General features: G+C 46.9%; 2 protein-coding genes across 2 annotated transcripts; one reads left to right on the forward strand and one right to left on the reverse strand.

The window, feature by feature from the left end:
• Positions 1 to 3170: 3170 nt before the first annotated feature.
• ALG2 (ALG2 alpha-1,3/1,6-mannosyltransferase) lies at positions 3171 to 8304 on the reverse strand. Its single transcript, XM_082696764.1, has 2 exons — positions 7861 to 8304; positions 3171 to 5701 (listed from the first exon to the last, which is right to left on the reverse strand). The coding sequence occupies exons 1-2, from the start codon at positions 8206 to 8208 to the stop codon at positions 4799 to 4801; spliced, it is 1251 nt and encodes a 416-aa protein (XP_082552890.1). The 5' UTR covers positions 8209 to 8304; the 3' UTR covers positions 3171 to 4798.
• SEC61B (SEC61 translocon subunit beta) lies at positions 8294 to 15149 on the forward strand. Its single transcript, XM_082696765.1, has 4 exons — positions 8294 to 8679; positions 8896 to 8993; positions 11624 to 11725; positions 14864 to 15149. The coding sequence occupies exons 1-4, from the start codon at positions 8677 to 8679 to the stop codon at positions 14949 to 14951; spliced, it is 291 nt and encodes a 96-aa protein (XP_082552891.1). The 5' UTR covers positions 8294 to 8676; the 3' UTR covers positions 14952 to 15149.
• The last annotated feature ends 5875 nt before the right edge of the window (positions 15150 to 21024 follow it).

A 21024-nucleotide genomic window follows, 5' to 3' on the forward strand; every position in this document is an offset into this window, starting at 1 on the left:
ATTTCCTTGGCGATCAATGACGCTGACGTCTTATCATGTGCATACCGTATTTATGCATCTTCTCTGTGAAGTGGCCTTTCAGATCTGCTGCTCATTAAAAAACATGTGGGTTTTTGTCCTCTTCCTCTGAAGTTGTAAGAATTCCTTACATATCCTCGCTGCAGGTCTTTATCAGATATATTAACTATGAATATTTTCTCCCAGTCTGTGGCTTGTCTTTTCATTTTTTTTTTTTAAAGGGTCTTTTGAAGAGCAGCAGTTTTTAATTTTGATGAAATTCAACTTATCAATTTTTCCCTTTAGGCTTTCTGCTTTTTGTGTCCTATTAAGAAATCTTTCCCTACCCCAAGGTTATGGAGATTTTCTTTTGTTTTCTTCTGTAAGTTCTGCGGTCTACTTTTTATGTGTAGGCCTATAATCCCCTTCAAGTGTATTGTATATGATGTGACGTAAAGGTTGAGGCTCATTTTTTCCCCCTATACAGATATCCAATTGTCCCAGCACCATTTTTTGAAAAGACTATCTTTTCCCCCATTGAATTACCTCAGAATATTTGGCAAAACGACTCTGAGATCATGACCTGAGCTGAAATCAGGTGGGACCCTTAACCAACTGAGCTACCCAGGCACCCCTCCCTGTTCCTCCCCTCCCCCCAAACTCACTCTTTTATCTGTCCTTCTCCACAACCACCCTGTGGGGTGCGCTACTTAGAGCCAATCATACCACTTTACGAAGAAGGAAATGTAGATCTTAAGATTATCGTCATGAGGACAACTTCTCAATAACTGTGGAACCCTGGAATTCTCTGTGTAACCCAGGAAAGCAAAAGCCAATCAGACGTTGACATTTGAGCAGTCTGTTCTCTTTTGGGGATTTAAAAATATATACTTTATTTATTTATTAGAGAGAGAGTGTGTGAGAGCCTGAGCAGTGGGAGTGGCAGAGGGAGAAGCAGACTCCCTGTTAAGCAGGGAGCCCGATGTGGGGCTCAATTCCAGGACCTTGGGATCATGACCTGATGCTTAACTGACTGAGCCACCCAGGCGCCCCTTAGCAGTCTGTTCTAATGGTGTGTGCCAACTTCTTGGGTGAGTGGCAGGTCACAAAGGCAAGTCACATCTATGCTACACTTGTGCCCCCTTCCCCCCTTCCTCAAACCCCAACACGCACGTCCCCCAAGAGTCTCTTCTCTATTTGTCTGAATGACATCAGGGGCTGGCCTAGTGATAGTGCTTCCTACGAGGCATTGCAGCATTTGCTTGTGTTCACGTCGCTGGGTCCGAGGACAGTTCGCCCTCATTGTGAGCCCCACCCCATCCTCCAATCCTCCGGACAGGACAGAGGGCTGGTGCCAACAGCTCCCGGGCTCAGGACTCAGGATGGTAAAGCCCCTCCCTCCCCTCCCTCCCCAGGGGTTGTTCTTTGATCAGAGGGCAGGTGGGAAGTGAGTTGCCAGCCCTGGCTCGCAGGCATGGCCCTGGTGTCTGGACTGCAGCCCCCTTCCGGGCTGCTGGGGATGGAGCTGCGGGAGCTGTGATGAGTGATGAAGAAATAAGGGGCTCAAAGCGAGTGGCAGGCGACGAGGGGCTCTGATAAAAGTACAGGGGATGTGAGCGGCTTCCTTAAGAAGTTGAGGAGAGCTACGATGACCCCATATGACCTTATGTGGGTCCCTTTTGCTTTTGTGGCCTCCATTTTCCCACCTGTGTACAAGCAAAGTAGGCTGGTGACCTCTGGGGCTCTGCTCAGCTCGGAGCGGACTGGATGATGGGGTCCGGGATTGCAAAGAAAGGAGGTTCCAGGAGAGTGGCTGATGCTGGGGGAGGCGAGCGGTTGGCTGGCGGTGGGGTGGTGGGCAGAGAGCAGGGAAGCGAGGTGCTCATTCGGGCGCCCCATCTTCCTGATGTTGGAAGAGGTTGGGCAAGGCAGTGCAGGTGCAGGTGGGAATCGGGCAGATTAGAGGTTGTACAACAGCTGGCAAGTGCCGACCTGGCATCACTGTGCTGGGCTTGAGTCAGAGCTCCGGGTCTTCCCAGCTCTACGCCTCAGCTTTCCCCCACGAACTCAGCTGCAAAGCTACCTACAACGGGCCTGTGATCCTGTGGAGAGCAATCTGGAAAGAGCTCTGCAAACTCGGGGGCTGCTGTACTTAACAGTGGCCGAAGGGCAGTGGGCAGAGAGGTCCTGTTTGGAGCCGTCCTGGAGGGATTGGGTAACTGCTGTTGAATCCTGGCTGGTTCGCCTTTCAAGTCTTTCATCTCCCTGAGCTTCCTTGTCGGTAAGAAGGGAGATGAAACGCGGTCTTACAAGATTGCTTTGAAGCCGAGGTGGGGAGATGACAAGCGACACCTTTCTCATCCTGAGGACCTCCATAGCCCACCTGCGGTGCTGTGGTTTCACGGAAAAATGCCACAGAAGTGTGGTTAGAGCGAAGGCAAACTGAGTGGCTGAGTGGTTGGACTTGGACCTGGAGGGCCTCAAGTCGGCCCACCCCCCCCAGGCTGAGGGACCCAGGCAAGCTGCTTACCCACACTCCTCTGTAAAGGTGAGAATACATACACCTCCTAGAACTCAGGATGAGTGAGTTGTCTGCTGTGTAGTACCATGCCCAGCACACAGTAATTGCTAGAATTACTGCTGATAGGGTCCTGGACAATTTACTTCAGTGTGCCAGGCTTCTGCCCTCCCCAGCTTCAGTTTAGTTTTGGAAGCTGGGGACGCCTCCTGTGGACAAAGTTGCATCCCGGGTCTGGGAACCAGGAACCTATCCACCAGAGGCTGGAAGCTCCCGGCATCCAGACTTCTGCATCCACTCCCCACCCTACCCTGCCCCCCAGATCTGTGGTCTTATGTCACCTGCTGGGACTTGAGACAATGAAGGGTGGTTAGACTGAAGGCCCATGAGCCCCTGGTGTCCATTTTGGAAGGATCTGCCTAAAAATGGTCAAATAGGCAAAAGATTTAGGGCTCTGAATGGGCAGGCCCCACTTATGGACTGGAGTCTGTCCTAAACCCGGGGGGTCAGAACCACCAGGCCTTTTTGCAAAGGCTGCAGCAACCTGGGGGAACACATGCACCCAAGCCACAAAATACAAAACCCTCCACGTGGGGATGAGCTACTTGATTGGACTCTGGAAGCTTTCACGATGACAAAGGAAAGCAAACTCAACTTTTCATTCCATAAAACACTTTATTTAACTCTTGTTTTAGAAATCTTTTTGGTACAGTCATTTCATTTAATTAAATACTTCTTTGATACAAATGTGATAAATTACAACCTGAAATTTTATTCCGTAAAAAAAAAAAAAACCACACACAAAAAACAAAAAAACAACCCAAAGAACAATATAGTAGTGCAGCATGAACCCCTGTGGAATTTCTACAGCTTTTCAATATACCCAAGTAACAAAATAGCTAACATTTATATAGCCCATACTATGTGCCAAGTACTGTTTTAAGTACTTCACATACATTATGGTAATCTGCCGTAACTGCTCTATGACGAATGTAGAATATTACAGCAGATGAAAAAGCTGAGGCAGAGAAATGACGTAATTCATCCAAGGTCACACAGGCTGTTAGGCTCTCACGTCTATACTCTCAGAATTGATCAATGTGGAGCCTTTGGCTAGTGATCGTTGCTCTTCTAAAGATGAATTTAGCTTTTAGGGTACTTGACTGGGTCAGCTGGTAGAACATGAGACTCTTGACCTTGGGGTCATGAGTTCAAGCCCCATGTTGGGCTGGAATTAAAAAAAAAAAACAGTTAAAAAAAAATTTAGTGAAGATATGTTGAAAAGTGCTTTACGTTTATTCGTACTTAGGCCAACAGGTAAGTAAGAAACTCTAAGACTGGTCCGGGCCACAAAAGGGCTAGGGTCCATGGCAGAGGAAAACCACGTTTAGGCTGGCAGGAGGGAGGAGGAAGGGGGTGGGGATCAAGGAAAGCTCCATAGCCATGACATCTGGCGCAGGACTCGAAGGACACAAAGCAATTCTGTCTTACGCTTAGTAGGAGCTTCCCTAACCAAACACCAACACTAACAAAGCCGATGACTCAGATGACATGAAGAAACCAAACTTACATCAGACGCACACCCGTGAGTGAGGACATCCTCTTACTTTAACATCTTGTTTACTCTAGCTTCAGACTTCAGGCTTGGCTGTCCACATTCTTAACAATCCCAGATCACAGAGGCCAAAATCTAGTATGCTTTCTTTTCCTATGACAAACATATTTTACTGTCACATCTCACTGTGCAAAAATATAATAAATCATCTTTGTAAAAAAGTACAGAACATCCTTGCTATGGGTCCCGGAGAAGGTATGACTAGCAAAAATTTACTAACACAGGACAGTGAATGCACTGATTTTGGGAACTACAGCGATCCTGTTCTCATTATGCTATGAACCTAAATTAATCAACTTTAATGATGATACAGTTAAACTATAGTGTACCAAGGCACACTATAACTCAAAACTTACAGGCAAAGCAACAATAATCTAGAGAATTATAATTGAAATCTTTTGATGAATGTGGAATTGTACCATTTTTATATCTTAACCCTGGTAAGACATGGAATAGTTACAGCATAAAAGATATTCCATTTTTCTTCAAAAGTAGATGAAAAGGAGCGGTGCATGGGGAAGTGGTTCAGATTCAAGATTCAAGTGCATTTTTCTTTTAATCTCTTCTGCAATAGATTTTAGGTTTCTTTTTCAGTTTCAAAAGTGAGTCTACAATCTGTAAAAAATGATACTAACGAATACAGCATAAAGGCCTTTAAAAAAGTTGGATTATACCAGCAGTTTGGTGACATACTGGTAGAGCTGTTCTGTAAAAGCTGCAGAGGAGAACTTTTCCTTCACCCTGGCTCTCCCAGCCAGTCCCATTGTGGCTTTTAAGGAAGGTTCATGGATGAACTTTTCCATCGCTTCTGAGAAGCGCACTGGGTCAGGTTCACATAGAAACCCTGTGACGCCGTGGACGACGGACTCCAGGGGCCCACCCGAATTCACAGCAATGACTGGGCACTGCATGTACATGGCCTCCAAAGGGACGATGCCAAAGTGTTCATTGCTCGGTGTGTAAAGCACACAGGTACAGCCGTGGAGAAGTGCGATTTTCTGTGTGTCTGAGAAAGACCGCAGGAAGGTCACACACTGTCCAAGGTTGGACTGTCGGACCATTTCCTTCAATTCCTGATAGTGTTCCACATTCTCCAGGACTCTTTCGTCATAACCACCGGCCATGATTAGATGAACCTTGTCCCAATCCTGGGATGTCAACCTTCCACGCAGTTCTTCTAGGGCTTCCAGTGCCAAAGTCAGATTTTTCTTCCTTTCATATCTGTTGATGGAGAGGAACAGGTATTTCTTCCCCTTGGGGACAAGGTCATCGAGCTTCTCAGGAACAGCGGAGTCAAAGCTGGTGACATTCAGAGATGGGTAGAGGACATGGGGGTCTATGTGAGACAGGGACTTGAATGTTTCCTTAAAAACGGCAGCTGTAAACCGGCTATTGACCAAGATGCAGTCTGCCATGCCTGTGGTGTATTCCTCTACCCAGTCAATCGGCGCCCTGTACAAGCGTTTCAGAAAAGAATCTCTCCTGGTGAGAAGCAGATCTGGGAAGTGACAATAAAACAGGATTTTCTTGCGCCGTCTGGCCAGCTTGAGCACCGGGATGCAGGCAGACACCTAGCCAAAGCAAAAATCAACAGCAGATATGGACTGGTCAGCTGAGCTTCAACCGAGTCAAAAGCACGTCCACCCACCCTGCCTGTTGGTCTGTGGGCTCATCACGGGCAATGCCTGATTCTGCTTTGTGACCTCCTGGACTCTCACCCAATACAACGCCTGGTGTATGGAAGGCTTGGACCCATCTGCTGGCTGTGTGCTAAATATTTAAAGCTGTAAGTCCAATGGTTTTCTCTAGGACAGCATGGCTCAATGGAAATAAAAATCTAGTAACTGTATGACAATATTTTTTAAGGATGAAATTAAAAAAAATTTTATCTAAAATATTATCATTTCAAAATGTATCATTATCAAAAAAGTTAACAGGACACTTTACGTTCAATTTTGCCACATAAATCTTTAAAACCAGATGTGTAATTTACACTTATACCTCATCTTAGCTCAGACTAGCCACATTTCAAGTGCTTAATAGCCACGGAGTCTAGAGGCTATGCTACTGGACAGGGCGGCTCTAGCAAGTGTCTCCTCCTAAAAAAAGTGGAGTGCAGGCTCTGGAATGAAGACTGCTGGCTGTGTGACCTTGAACAAGTAATCTTACCTCCTTCTCTGTCTGTTTTCTCTTCTGTAACATGGTGACAACTGTAGTTAAAAAAACCCCTGGATTGTCTTGTGATTGCTAAATGTACCAGCATGTGTAAAATGCTCCAGAATTTAGCACACAGCATGCGCTCAGTAAATGTTAACCATAACTGTTACTAAGCATGAACGACATGCTGGCATTACTAGAGATGTTCTTGTTGGGTAATCTTTACAGGTTACTTAATCTCTAGGTTACCTCTCTGACCACTTGAAGAATACTGCCAGATTTATCTGAAGCTTCTTAGAAGGTAGCAGATCTGGTACAAAACCCAGGTCTCCCACTTCCAAGTTCAGGTTTTTTTTTTCTATTCTCTAGTCTCAGCTGCCTCATGCTGAATGACTGGCTACAAATGCAGGATGTCTAGAAATGTCCACATTTCTTAAAAAAGGGAACAGTTTCTGGACAAGCAAGGAGGACCAAACTAACTCAAGCATGATAAACACACAAATACAAATGTGAAACCATTTCCACCTATCAGTTTGGCAAAGATTAAAACAGTTTATACATCCACTGTGCACCAGAGCAAAATGACACAACTTCTTTGAAAGGCAAATTTGGCAACCGCTATTGACATTTAAACTCTCGGACACTATTTCTAGGAATTTATTCCAAGGACAAGCAGACAGAAGAAGAAAAACAGGTACAAGGATGTCCATTTCAATACTGATCTATTTGCATAAAACTGGCCACAATGATGTCCTTTAACAGAGAATGTATAATTTATGATACTTTTAAACAAGAGCAGATTTTCCAGCAACCACTGAGAACCATGAAGTGAAGCTCTAATATTGATACATAAAAATGTCCCAAATAGAATTTCTGAAGAAAAAAAGGGCAAGTCAGTCATCAAACAGCAGGTGTGTCATAGTCCTCACTATTACAAATAAGATGCATCGGAGAACAGATATATCTGCTAGTGTAGCTGAAGGCAACTTCTGGAAGGATGCATGGAGGTAAAAAAACCTGACTTCTCCCAAGACGAAGAGGGAGCCACGTTAAAACTTTAACGGGGGATGACATGTTTCACTTGGTGTTTTTAACACAACACTGCGGACGAGGTGGGCTGTCTGCAAAAGCTACACACAGTGGGATGGATGCATGTGGCCTGGAAGTAGAGTCAACATAATTAATGCAAAGAGGGGAAGACCTACGAGTTACTCAGTAAAGGTGACTCAGGGTTGACTACTAATGCTTGTGTTTCTTAGAGCAGCCCCAAGACCCAACTACTTCGGAATCGCCCGAAGATCCCAAGCGAAAATGCAGATTTCTGGGCCCCAACCTCAGGACTCCAGGATGAAAGCTTCTGGGGGTGGGGTCCTGTACCAACGTGCAACTTTAATGTGTCCACACTACAGTCCGAGAACCAGTCTCACGCCCAGTTCTCTCCTCTCCAGATCGGTTCCGAGCTCTCCGAGCCGCAGGCCGGGAAAGCTCGCGAGAGGCCCTACAGGGCGCCCTCCCTAGCGGGAAAAGGAGGCGAGGCGAGGGTCGGGCGTGGCCGCACTCGTGGCCGCCTCACCTGGTCGCACACGACCACGTCGAACTCTTCATCGCCGAGGAACAGCACGTAGAGCGCCAGAAAGATCATGCGCACGTAAGCGCAGACCGCGGCCCCGCGGCCTCCCCAGCCCAGGCTGCGCGGGAGCCAGTCCCCGGCGCAGCGCACCTGCAGCTCGCGACTGTCCGCGAAGCTGTGGCTGGGGTCGTAGTGCGCCGTCCAGACCTTGACGCTACATCCGCGCGCCTGCAGGGCCAGCGCTGCGTCTAGCACCAGCCGCTCGGCGCCGCCCACGCCCAGGTCCGGGTGCAGGAACAGCACCGACGGGTTGGGACCAGGATCCTCGTCTTCACCCAGCCTCTCCGCCATGGTCGAGAAGCCCCGCCACCGCCCCGCGCTCTACCGAGCTTCCGCGCATGCTCCTTCCCGGTTCCCAGCGGGCCTCTGCCGGGCCGACCACGCCTCGCGGCGCTGGCTTCTGTTGGGCCACATCAGCGCAAAGCTGCGGGCGCCCTGTGTCTGCCAGAAGAAATTTCCCGTCTGACCGTGGGTATATCCGCCCTTTGGTAGGGATTAGACTCTATGAAGGACGCTGCGATTCCACGGAAGGAGGCGGAAGGTCTGTACTTCCCACACAGCGGTTGACCACGTCGCCTGTAACAAAATTTGTACAGGCATATGGTGGGACAACTCAGGCGTCCCTGGAGCCGGCGAGGACCCTGCGAGGGGCCTGGGGGCGGGGCCTGAGCCAGCCCCTCCAGACGCCGGTCCTTTGAGGAGTTCCCTGACCGCTTCTTGGACGTCAGTTTCAGCGTCCAGCGCCTTTCAGTCTCCAGCATGGTACGGCGGCTTCCCTACTTACTTCTCTGCAGCCTTCCCTCCTTGATCCCGCTTCTCCTCTTCGCCCTGTCACTGGCCTTCCGCCTGGCCCTCCGCTTGTAGCACTCTTGCTTTCCCCAGCCTCCCCTGCAGGTGCTGGTCTCGGTCGTCAGGGCCGGGGGGTCGGGGGCGCGTGGCGGGGCGCTCACCAGCTTGTCCACTTGTCTCTCTCTGTAGCCTGGTCCGACCCCCAGTGGCACTAATGTGGGCTCGTCGGGGCGTTCTCCCAGCAAAGCAGTGGCCGCCCGGGCGGCCGGATCCACGGTCCGGCAGAGGTAAGGACCCCCGCGACCCTCTGGCTGTGGGCTCGGAGAGATGGGGCCCAAGAACTCGCTGGTCCGGAGGAGGAGACCCCGGGATGAAAAGAGTCACAAGGGCACACCGAACCTCAGGCGACGTGGCCGTAGGTGCTGTGTGTCTTGAGAAAGCGTCAGTATTTTCTTGTAATTACTCAGTTTGGGGCACCTTGGGGCATCCTTGTAAGAGGAAAGCCAACAAACTGGAGTTTGTTGTCTCAGAGACAACTTTGAGAAAACTGATGTCATTCCACTCGTGTGTCTCGATCTAAGCTTTGCAGTCACGTTTTGATCTGCAGGTCCCATCACACACTGTCACTTGTCCCATGCAAAACTCGGTCTCTTTTCATTCTAGCTTCTGCCCCAGTTTTATCTCTCTTACTTCCATCCAGCACTACTACTATGCATTCATTTCCCCAAGGCCTAAACTTCAGGGTCCTTGTGCGCTTTTCCTGTGCCCTGTCGTTTAGTCATTTGCAGGACCGAATGGCACAGGAACAACTTCTCATCAATGGATATCCTTTTTCATGTCCATTCTTCCAGTTTAGCCCAACTTCTCTCATCTGGGTGTTTGCATTTCCTACCTAAGTCTTTTCTCCAGGTCATTTCCACTCCAGTCTGCCCTCCCCTCTGATTCTGTCACATATCTTCTTAGTTCCTATCTCATTTTCTTGTTGCTGAACTTGAAAAAAAGGGTGGATACCAATGTTCTTGGTGTTACTTGAGCCCAACTGCCTCTCCTCCTCTCTGCTGATCGAGCAACAGTGAGCTTATTACTGCTGAACTCACTAGGTGACCCCTCCCCCCACTTCTGTTTATTCTGCTAGACTAAGCTCAGGGGTTCTTGAGGCCTTCCCTGACTTGGAAAGCAGCAGCAGCTGTGAGTTTTCTCTTTTGCTGCCAAAGCATTTTGTTCATGGGGTTAGAATAGCATTCATGTTTCCATATTTATCTCCATTAGATTTTGACAGAAGTGGCCCATCATCCGTATCCAGCTGTAAGACTTGACAGAATAAAGGATGAATACATGAAGGAATCAAGCCACCCTGTAATCTTAGGATTTTTGAAAGAACCATAGGGTATAGGAAGAGGGAGGCAGTTACACTGTGGCCAAAAAGAAAGGGTAAAATAGACCCCTAACAGAAGCTTAAATGATTAAGTGGGCTCTGTTAACTTCTCCCTGGCTTTCCAGTGGAGGAATGGGGGATATTCTGAGTACATTTGGTATTTCCAGTTACCCTGGTTATCAAATCCTTTGCATGTCCCATGTGCCAGTAGGTGTAAGAGATCTTAAAGAGCCTAGACTGATTTCTTTGGGGCTCATGTAATTCCAGAGACTTTGAGAACAGGCACTGCAGTTGGAAGGCTATGGGAATAGGGGAAAGTGCACGGGTCCTAGTCCTGGCTCAGCTGATGACTTATCATGTCCACATGGGTTTACCATCTAGCTCAAGTTCCTTTTAACGACCAAGAAGGAAAATTTCAGGTGCCTATCTCACAGCTTAAATGATGTATATATAGCCTTGTGTGTGAAGGCTCTTCTAAGTGTGAATTGCTGTGTAAATCCCTGTACAATTATGTTTACTGTTTTCCATCAGTTATCTCATAGAAACAGTGATACACATGGACTAATGAGTTCCTGGCCCACTATGTAGTCTGCACTAGTTTTTGGGGTAAAGGCCATGGCAGGGGGAGGTGGGGATTATGACCAGAGTTGGAAAGGCAGTGAGAAGAGATGGTGTAATAGGGTTTTCACTTCTAGTTTCTCCCTGTGTTCTCTGGTGGACGGCACGAGCGCTATTGGGCTATTCCTGTGAGCCTGGGCTGCCCGTGTCACGCAGCTCATCTCACAGAGCTGGATCCCCTGTGAGGAGGACACGTTCTGGTTGGGGTGTTTTCTGCACTTTTTTACACCCTACTTCTACCCAAGATCTATGGTATATCAAAATAGTGAATATATTCAAAATAGTGAAATATATAAAAAAAAATCAAGTATATAAAAATAGTGAAAACAGATTATAAAATAATTTTTTATAAAATGTACACTCTATTTTAGGACCTGGATGACAATGAAAGCTTAATTGTTTTTTTCTCTTTGGTAGTATATACAGTCACTTAAAAACATTTTAATGTAGTCATTTTAAAATCAGATTATATGGATTCAGGGCTTTTTAAGCAGGGGTTTATTACTTGACTTCACGAAAATACTTGAGAAGAGAATCTGAAATTCAATGTTCAAATGAGGTGCCCATGTGTATGGGCAAGTGGGTGGGCTCTGGGGTGAGAACTGGGTTCACTGCCGAGCTTGGCTGCCTGCTGGCTGTGTGGTCCCAGGCACTTTACCTAACCTTTTATGAGCCCGTTTTCTTCATTTATGCATTGGAAATGGTGACTACTTTCTGGGGTGCTTGTCTTCATTAACATATGGCAGGTACTAGGTCCTTGGTGGTTATCACGATTAATGAAGTAAAAGCAAGAATTTGGGGAGCGGGTCTAGCAAAGAAAGTGTTGTTTTTTTGTTTCTTTAACAACGTAGTGGGAGCGTATGTTTCAATACTATAGTAAGGGCTTCTGAGAAAAACCTTTTTGTACTATTTCTTTTCTTCCAGAAAAAATGCTAGCTGTGGAACAAGGAGCACGGGGCGCACGACCTCAGCAGGCACTGGGGGCATGTGGCGATTCTACACAGAAGACTCACCTGGGCTCAAGGTGTAAGTGTTGGGGAACAGACCTTGTGTTTCTGAGCGTCACACATGTGTGGGGGAGTGCGGTGTCTTCCACTGGTGGCGTTTGCTCTCATGAGATGTACTGTACCCGACAGCTTCACTCGCGCCAGGTGGGCTCAGTTTGGTTTGTCTGCTTATCAGTCATTTAGTTCAGAACCTGGAATAACATCTCCATGGATTGGATGAAAGCAAGGGAAAAACCTGCGTGCAGCTGTGTCAGAATTAATGACGAGAACAGAGAGAACTGGAGGGGAAACTGCTTAATGAGATGAAATTGCTCCTCATTTGCTGTTCTTGTCCCACCCTGAGAAATAGGAGTAACCACTTGAATTGGAGCTGGGTGATTTTTAAGAGCTCTCCTGGAGGCACAAGCTGATGTTATTACAACCTAAAGGTAGTGTCTGTATTAGGCTGTGTTACCAAAAGTTCTTTGCCCCCCCCCTTTGCCTTTGGTGGGTGGTGGGTGACCCTGGAGGGTGAACATAACCACTGGCTTAAGTTCTTTGGTCCCGGAGTGCTATTAGGTGACGGGACATGGGCATCCAGAGTCTCTAGGCCTCGTTCGCCTCACTTTCCGTCCATGGTTTCTGGTACCACGTGGCCGAGCTGGTCCCACACGTCTCTTTGCGCGAGGCTCCCGAACACCCCTGCTTACAGCTCTTTCCTGCTTGAACCCAGTGCCTGAGGCATTGGCATAATGACGCACTCCTGTTCGCAGAGCCGCTCGGTTCACAGAGGCTGTTACCTGTACGTGGAAGACAGCCCGCAGGGGCGGGAGCTGCGTCTTCGGACTGTTCAGTCCTATGCTCTTTCCGTACTGCTGCTGCTGTCTGGCAGAAGGAGACAAAATCAGATTTATTTGGATTAGTTTCATTAACTCATAGCGTGGCTTGGATCATCAGGGTAGTTGACGAAGGCTTCCCTGAGATCTGGTCTTACTGAGTGATTTTTTTACTGTTCTGTTGTGGTCGGATGGGAATGAGTTTCGGAAAGTGCTCCTGGGGTTGGGGTTAGTGAGTTGGTGGCGTGAAAAACCCTTTGGTCTTTGTTTCGAGGTAATCTTTGTGAGTATTTCAGAGAGAAATTGTGAATTCCCTCGACCTTCAGGGTCTCCAGGGGACTCGCTGTATACTCTTCTCAGTCAGGCGGTCAGACCTCTTCTGGGGCGTCTGGCCTGGGCTAGCTCTCGGCTCTGTGCTCTCCAACAGCCGGGCTGGCCTGCTGCTGCTTACCGTGTGAGTCCCCCCAGGATAGAAGCTGTTCCTTGAAGTGTCATCAGCCACAGTTGATCATCAGTAAGAGATAGATGTTTTCGATGAAAAGACACAGTTGGGAATTTGTATCCACAGATCCATATCTTGGAGCTTGTTCTGGTTCTTCCCAGGAGTTGAGAAAAAATTTTTTCAGGCCAATAATAGCATCTCCTGGGACCTTACTATAACCCTGCATTGTGTTCATATGAACTTATTTAGTACCTCAGCAACCCTGTGGGAGAAGCACTGGGATTATTCCCATTTTACCGTTGAGGAAAATGAGGCCAGAGAAGGTAAGTAACAGGGCCACAGTCTCTGCTCATGGTTGACAGAGCTGGTTCCCGAATTCCAGCTCTCTGGGAGCTGTGCTCTCGGCTTTGTGCTTTGTGTCTCCTGTTGCTCTAACGTTGCATGCACCAAAGGAAGGGAGTGATTAAGTGTAACTCCATGAAGATTACTTCCCATGTACTTTTAAATTTGTTTATTCCCAGAATTGTACACGTTTTGGAAGAACAGAATAGTGTAGCAAGGACTTTGATCTCTGTGCATTGTCTTTTGGCCACTAGTGGACTCTTACTCCACTGCTCCATTGGGTTACTCCACTGCCTTCGCTGTAAAGATTTCTGGGGTCTTTTCTGTTGTCCACTCCCCAGTTGTATCTGGGAGGTCAAATGACGTCTTGAATTCTCCAAAACCAGTATTGGCAGGAAGAGTCACAAAGGAGGGCCCCATAACGTTTCATCAGAGTCCCATTCACAGGTTATGTGAGGTCAAGGGCTTCTCCCTTTAAGAAACCCATGTACTAATTCTCAATTTGAGAAGCATTTGATTTAGTGAAGGGCTGTTGAGTAAAACCTGTCTCCTTCCTTTAATAAACTCATACGTGGAACTAGTTGGGAACCTTAGAGAGAGAGGGAGAGAGAGAGAGACAAGCACCATACTCAGTGGGGAATCTGTTTCCTCCTGCCCCTCCCCGATTGTGCATGCTCTAGCTCAAATACATAAATAAAATCTAAAATAAAAAAAAAGAGAGAGACAAGCAATATATATCAAATCAGAAAACCGAAGTTCAGATCTTTCCTTTCTGTTCTGGCTGTGTGTTAGGCAAGTGATCATCTCTGCGCCTCAATTTTCCTTGTTATAAAATGAGATTAAGGGCTGCCTGGGTTGCTCAGTGGGTTAAGCTGCTGCCTTTGGCTTGGGTCATGATCTCAGGGTCCCAGGATCAAGCCCCACTTCAGGCTTCTTGCTCAGCAGGGAGCCTGTTTCCTCCTCTCTCTCTGCCTGCTTCTCTGCCTATTTGTGATCTCTCTATCTCTCTCTCTCTGTCAAATAAATTTTAAAAATCTTTGAAAAAAAAAATGAGATTAATACTTGTTTTCCCTGGGTCATGAGTTTGTTGATCAAGTAAAAACACTTTGTAATTTACAACGTGGTATGTGTCTTTGTATGCCTAGTAGATTTTAGTTAGACAGTGAAGGTTGCCTTTATAAATATTAATTTGAAATAATAGTTTGGTAATTGGGTCATTGGCACTTAAAGAGTTTGGGAAATTTTTCTCATTTTTTTATTATGGAAAATATCAAAGATATGAAATACTGAAATTAGACTAGTGTCTCTAAGACATCAAATCGTTTTATTTGTATATATTTTAATACATTTTACTAAGAGATAAGGATTCCTCCTAAGTAATCACAGTGCCATCCCTGCACTGTCAAAATATCCATAATAATAATTTGAGGAATAGTATTAAATGTTGTAAAAGATATTCTTGGATGAGTCTTAGGTACTTCCCCTGCTTTATTCCCTCGTTACAGCTATAATATGTATTATTACTCAGAGTAAGCGTGCCTTCTCTTCTTCCTTCCAGTGGCCCTGTCCCAGTATTGGTTATGAGTCTTCTGTTCATCGCTTCTGTATTTATGTTGCACATTTGGGGCAAGTACACTCGTTCATAGATTCGGCTGCATCCATCTGTCTGTCATCTGAAGAAGAAGGAAAAAAACCCAACGTATCTTGGACCAAAAGCATAGTGATTTTCTGTTTGTGAGAGAGAAATATTCTGTAAGCTTATTGTTTTACAGGGAACTTAACAAGAATTGACTTTAAGGAATCAATTTTTTTCTATGACTAATAAACTTTTTAATTGATTTATACCAAGTCTCATGACTGATATCTGACTGCTAGAGCCGGTAGTCTCTCTGCCTTTAGATTTGTGAGTAAGTATGGAGAAAACACTAGGGGGAGATTGTTTTCTTTGTTGGATTAACAGTTCCTTATTTGACCATGTAGTCACTCAAATCCAAGATCCTGTAATTGGCCATGGTTTACTTTCTTCCACGTCCCGGTGATTGTAATTTTGTGTGTTTGTGATTATTAAAGCGTGTGCCTGTGACTCCATCAGGAAGATCTGTGTTCAGAGGCAGCTGGTACCCAGGGAAGAAGACATAGGGATCATAAACCAGATATCTTGGATAAAATGTTTGTTCATTCTGTTCTTTGTCTCTGAAACTGTAGATAATATTTTTGCCTCTTGTCTCTCTCAGTTCTTAATTCTGTGAGCGCAGACCAGAGATTTCCATTGATTTCTCACTAGTCGCTAAAACTGTTCTGAAAGAATTTATTTGGTAAATTGGATTTATCAAATAAAATTTTGTCTTCATTTGGAAAATTTTCATTTGTAATAATCAGGGACAATAATTAAGGGACCTTCATAATCAGAGTGAGATACCAGCACTTCTGAACTGAGTTGTTATAATTCCAATCCAAAATAAAATTTTAAGGTTTCACTTAGCTTATGTAGCCTTTCTGGGGATAAGCATTCAGTTTCTCGTCGACCCTAGGAAACACCCAGTGTAGCTCAGTGTGCATGCTCCAGGAGCCCAGGACCCTGAGCCATGATTTCTAAAGAGAGATCCATATGAAATGCCCTGATTGTTGTGCAGATCACAAAATGTAGAGGTGTATTAGTTGAAAAATAGAGAATTTAAAAAATCTCTCAGGTCCGTTTAAGGAAAACTTCATTGAACAGTTAAACAGCTTCGTTAGTGTATTTCTTGAGTCCTGGCTGCGGGGTAATTTTAGGTTTAAATGATGAGAAGTATGTGTCTTTTAAACAGATTTCCTAAGGCAGTATATGGGCAAGCATGCACTTGTAAATCCAAATAAATGGCAGATTATTGGGGGAAAATGAAAAACTGGCTCCCTTGGATCCTGGGCACTGCTCATCGCACGAAAAGACAGCAGCTGTCTTCGTTTTGAAATTCAGGGGAAAGAGTCAGTTTCCCTTGCAAGAAATTAAAGATTTAATGGGATTTTTTTTTTTTTCCCCCGATACTCAGGTTGATGGTTCCAGTAACAGCTAAAAGTTAGGTATTTAATTTGCAAACGAAATCTCTTCCTCTGTCTAGAGGGGTGTCTTTTTCTCTGGGGGAGATGCCGAAGCCACTTGGAGGAGCTGTTTGCTCTTGGGGGTATGTTCTCTTCCCTGCAAGATGCTGGCTGTTAGCCCCGTGTGCCTCATAGTGGTCTCCAGTGGACTGACAGCCAAAAGTCATGGGGCTTTGGGAGCTGGCAATTGATAGGGAAATGCTAGTTTTCAGTGGTGAGCAGGGAGATGCTTCATTCAGCAGAAAGAAAATTGGTGGTTGGGTATAAAATTGTACAACATCTATTATGTTACGTAGCTGCTTTTGGCTCTGATGGTACAATGCTAATCCCGTAGCTGAGAATCTCAGTGTTCAAGCTGTTCCTTTCTCTTCTTTCTCAGTTTGAAAAACTGGGCTAAAATACACATACCACAAAATGCGCCGTATTCGCCGTCCTTAAGCGCGCAGGTCAAGGGTACTGAGCACGTGGCGTGTTGTGAAGCCGTCACCACCTGCCATCTCCAGAACTCTCATCTCGCAAAACCTAAACTCGAAACCTGCCAAATAACAACTCCCCTCTCCCGCACATCTCCCCTTAGCCTCTGGCAAACCACCCTTAGAATTTCTGTCTCTGAATTTGACTCTCAGTGCCTTGTATGAGTAGACTCATTTTGCCCTTTTGTCACTGGCTTATCCTACTTAGCATCATGTCCTCAAGATTCATCCAAGTTGTAGTGTGTGTAGGAGCTCCCCTTCCTCAGCCTGTGAGGTCAGTCTTTTGAAGGCTGAATGATGTTCCATTGTATGTATATACCACCTTTTGTCTTCCTTTCTTTTAGAGATTTCTAGAGTGTTCCTTCTTGAGTCCTAGGTGACCATATGCCATTCATAACAATTCTGAAAGCCTAACAAATTAAATCTTTACTTGCATTGTCTACCTTGGCCCAGAGAATTCTCAAACCCCCTTTGCCGTGGGCTCTCATTCTAGCCCCTTCTGAGTGGCTACGAGAGCCAGCACCTGCTAAGCAGAAGTGCTGAGAGATTAGAACTGGGAAGATGAATTACAACTGCAGTGTGGGTGGAGCCTTTTAAATCATTGGGGAAAGACCCCAAGAGTCCCTGAGACTAGTGAGGGACGGAAAGACTAGGGCCCCTGCGTCCACTAGTAGCCTGAACACATTCCAGTAAAACTGGGTGTGAGCTCTGTTCCTGGGAGAGGGGGATCCTGCCAGAGCTTTTGTTTCCACACCTGGCTTGGTCTAGACTCCAGTATTTCTTCCAGGGGCTGATGTCATAGAAAGAATTGAAAAAGGCATTCTGAAATGTTACAAGTGTTGGCATCAAGCTAAAATGGAGGAAAATGTCTACAGAGCTGGCTTTATTCAACAGAAAATCCCGTACACTATATGGAGTTTTTCTGGGCACAGTGTCCTGCTCTTGATTCCTGCAAAGTGCTATGTCACCCCTCACTTCAAATGCTGCAGGAGGAGGGCTCAGGCCAGGACCAAGTAAGTCTGTTGGACTCTGGGGCCACTACTCAGTCATCCAAAGTTAGTGTGCTTCCTGCCCCATCTTCCAGACGTGGAGGTGTGCTGACCTGGGTTCACGCGCCGGGCCTGCGGTTTACCCGTTGGGAGATCGTGGTTGGCCCCCTTTCTTGCTCTGTTCTCCTCTCGTTTGTCTTTTGTGTCACTGCCCATGGTGTGAGGATTCCCACCAAAAAGGATAAGTGAGAGAGAAGATACAAGAGTGCCTTGTTAATTAGCTAATGGTTAACAAGTGCTGCTTTTCTTTTCTTTTTTTTTTTTTAAGATTTTATTTATTTGAGAGAGCACGTGAGAGAGGGAGATCAGGGCAGAGGAAGATAGAGAAGCAGACTCCCCGCAGACCAGGGAGCCCAGTGTTCAATCCCAGGACCCTGGGATCATGACCTGAGCCGAAGGCAGATGCTTAACTGACTGAGCCACCCAGGTACCCAACAAGTACTTCTTTTCAATAATTTCAGAGATGGAGGTTTCTTATTGAATCAACAAGTGAATGAATTGACTATTTGCCCTATTTTACACACTAGGAAACAGAAGGTCCAACCGCCCAGCTTGTAACTCTAGGTCTGGGACCTACTGCCACAGGCTCCTTGAGCTGGAACCTGCCGTCGGCTCCAGGAGGCAGAACAGAATGAAAGGGGCAAGCGTGTGATGATCCTGGCTGGGTGGGCCATCAGATACTGGTGTGGCAACCCCTGGTCCATCCCTCAGGTGTCACTGGCAGGGAGCCTCCCTGACGGAGAGCTGCGGGAGCTGGTGTGTGGGGGGGACACCTCTGTGACACACACCAGGGAACTGGGAAACATGGGCGCTATTGCCCTGGGCATCCTTTGCCTCGCCTATTGGTGGCCTTTGTCATAAATCCAAATTAAATTTAGGTGAGCAGTGAGGTATTCTCACCAAGCTCTGACCCTGCTACAGGCTTGAGAGCCCGACCCAGTTCACTGCTCCTTCTCTTTTCCTCCTTCCTTCCCTCTCTCCCCCTTCTTCTTTGCTTCTTCCTCTCTACCCTTCTTCCGTTCCACCCTCCCCTTGCTCTCTTCTGGTCTACACAGCTCAGACTCCTGGGCTCGCGTGTGCAAAGAAGCAATAATCCCAGGAAAGTTACTAAAAAAATCATTCTGGGTCTGGGGCAAACCTGGACTGTGGGTCACCTTACTTCGAATCTACTGCTATTTTCTACTCTATCTGACTGGAGACTTCTGTTGTCCTACAGGAGAGCTTGTCCCTTTTAGGAGGTGGGCATAGTTAGCCCCGAATTGGAAGAGTCACATACCTGGCCTCCCAAGGAGAACAAGTTCCAAATTCCTTTTCCTGGTGCCAGACACTAGCCCTCCCGACCCGCTGGGCCGCGTCTGCTCCTTCCTCTTCTCCACCAAGCCCCCCGCCCCCGTGCTCTGCCTACCACATTTTTCAGCATTACTGGTTTTAATTTCCTCTACCATCCCCTTTGCAAAAACTTCTTTCCTGATTTAATTACTACTTCTCTTAATTCAATTTCACTCTCTTGATTGTCATTAAACTCCCACAATTGTTTCTCCAAAGAATTTAACGGTGAGGCCCTCTGCTTAGAGATTAATTGTCATCATTTCGCCTTCAAACACAGGTACTTTCTTACTTCTCTTCAATTATCTCCCAGAGAAAGGGAAGTGACCGTCCTTCTTCTCGGGGGCCTCTCTGAGAACAAACACTGCTGGGGGCTGCCTTTTGAGAGAGAGAGAGAGACAGAGAAAGCGAAGTCTCATAGATTTTTCTTCCACTTTCTACTGACTCTAATCTCAGGATCTGAGAGGAGCCTGAGAGCCCCAGGCTCCTCAAGGGCTCAGGCTGGGAGCGGGTGGCGCGAAGGCTCCAGAAGAGGCAGTCCAGCCTTGAGAAATGAGGGCTCTCTGTCAGGAGGGTGAGGAATGGCAGCAGGGGCTAGCTCGGGCCTCAAACATCCTGCCCAGTCGGGGTCTCTCAGAGGAACTAAGGCTGTAGCTCAAGGGAACAGAAACACTGCGGGCTAGAATTTCCCTTCCCTGGAGTGTCGCTCTCAGGACACAAAGCCTCCATGCCCCATGCTCCCACTGTTCCCTCATGGTCTCAGTACACGACCCTGACCTTGAAGAGACCTACCCGGCCCTCAAATTCTGTTTTTGCCAGCCCTCAGTGTCTTCTGTCTTTGTGGGCAAACCTCAAAAAAACAGTTGCTAGGGGAGGGGGGAGGATTCCAGGTGGGGCTGCCGCGAGCTTCCTGTATGATTCAGTTGCTGCCCCTTCTTCCCTGCCCGGGTCTGAGACCCGACCCAGCCTGGCCCCTAGGAGCTGTGCGATCTCCATGCTCCGCTACCCGGAGCCTCGGTTCCCTCGACTGCAGATATTCAGACATCATACCGTGTGAAAGGGATAAAGAAAGACCTGTGTTTCCATTGTGTGAGGGCAAATGAAAGAATTCAACTCAGGCATTCAGCACAGTGCCTGGCTCGTAAGAAGCCTTCAACGACAAGTAGTCACAATGAGTATTCACAGTGAGTAACATTTGGTCCTGGAGGTTGTAGAATCCCCATCTTTTAGTACTGAAAAGAAAATTCCAATTCCAGTCTCCAGTTTGAATCTGAAGTCATCTGCTCGGTCTCTGCTTGGATGCTTCCTGCAATGGGGAGCTCACTGCTCTTCGGGAATCCCTGCCTTCTTTGGGCCATTCTGTAGATGCCAAGTAGGAGCTCCATTTACAGGTCTGATGAGCTTACACTTTCCAACTGCAGGGAACAGGATGCCTTTCCCTATTCAACTGCTGCTGGAGGACTGAATGATTGGAGGATAATCGAGCAGATAATTCCATAATGTAGTCTTAGGTGAGGGTTCCAGACTCCCGACTCTCCCCTTCCCTGGTTCCTGGGACTCTAGGTCAGCTGAAGATGAGACTGGGGCTGAGGAGGAGCCCAGCTAATCCAGGCACATTTTATAGACAAGGCCTTAAAGATCCTCAAAGAATCTTTGAAATCACCCTTTCATTGGGTTCAGGAGCACTCATAAATGATACCGTCTTATGCCTGGTTATTCATGCTCGTTAAATGTCAGAGTAAAGAGTGTAGAGTTCACGAGGGGCCCCGGCTCTTACTCCGGGGCCGCTTGGC

This window comes from Mustela nivalis, assembly GCF_964662115.1.
Source record: "Mustela nivalis genome assembly, chromosome: 13".
Classification (NCBI taxonomy): domain Eukaryota; kingdom Metazoa; phylum Chordata; class Mammalia; order Carnivora; family Mustelidae; genus Mustela; species Mustela nivalis.

Coding starts and splice junctions, on each gene's coding strand:
- SEC61B (XM_082696765.1), top strand. Junction 8,994..11,623: donor GGATCCACGGTCCGGCAGAG/GTAAGGACCCCC, acceptor CTTTTCTTCCAG/AAAAAATGCTAGCTGTGGAA. Junction 11,726..14,863: donor GACTCACCTGGGCTCAAGGT/GTAAGTGTTGGG, acceptor TCTTCCTTCCAG/TGGCCCTGTCCCAGTATTGG.
- ALG2 (XM_082696764.1), bottom strand. CDS start 8,208: ATGGCGGAGAGGCTGGGTGAAGACGAGGATCCTGGTCCCAACCCGTCG. Junction 5,702..7,860: donor ACGTGGTCGTGTGCGACCAG/GTGAGGCGGCCA, acceptor TGCTTTGGCTAG/GTGTCTGCCTGCATCCCGGT.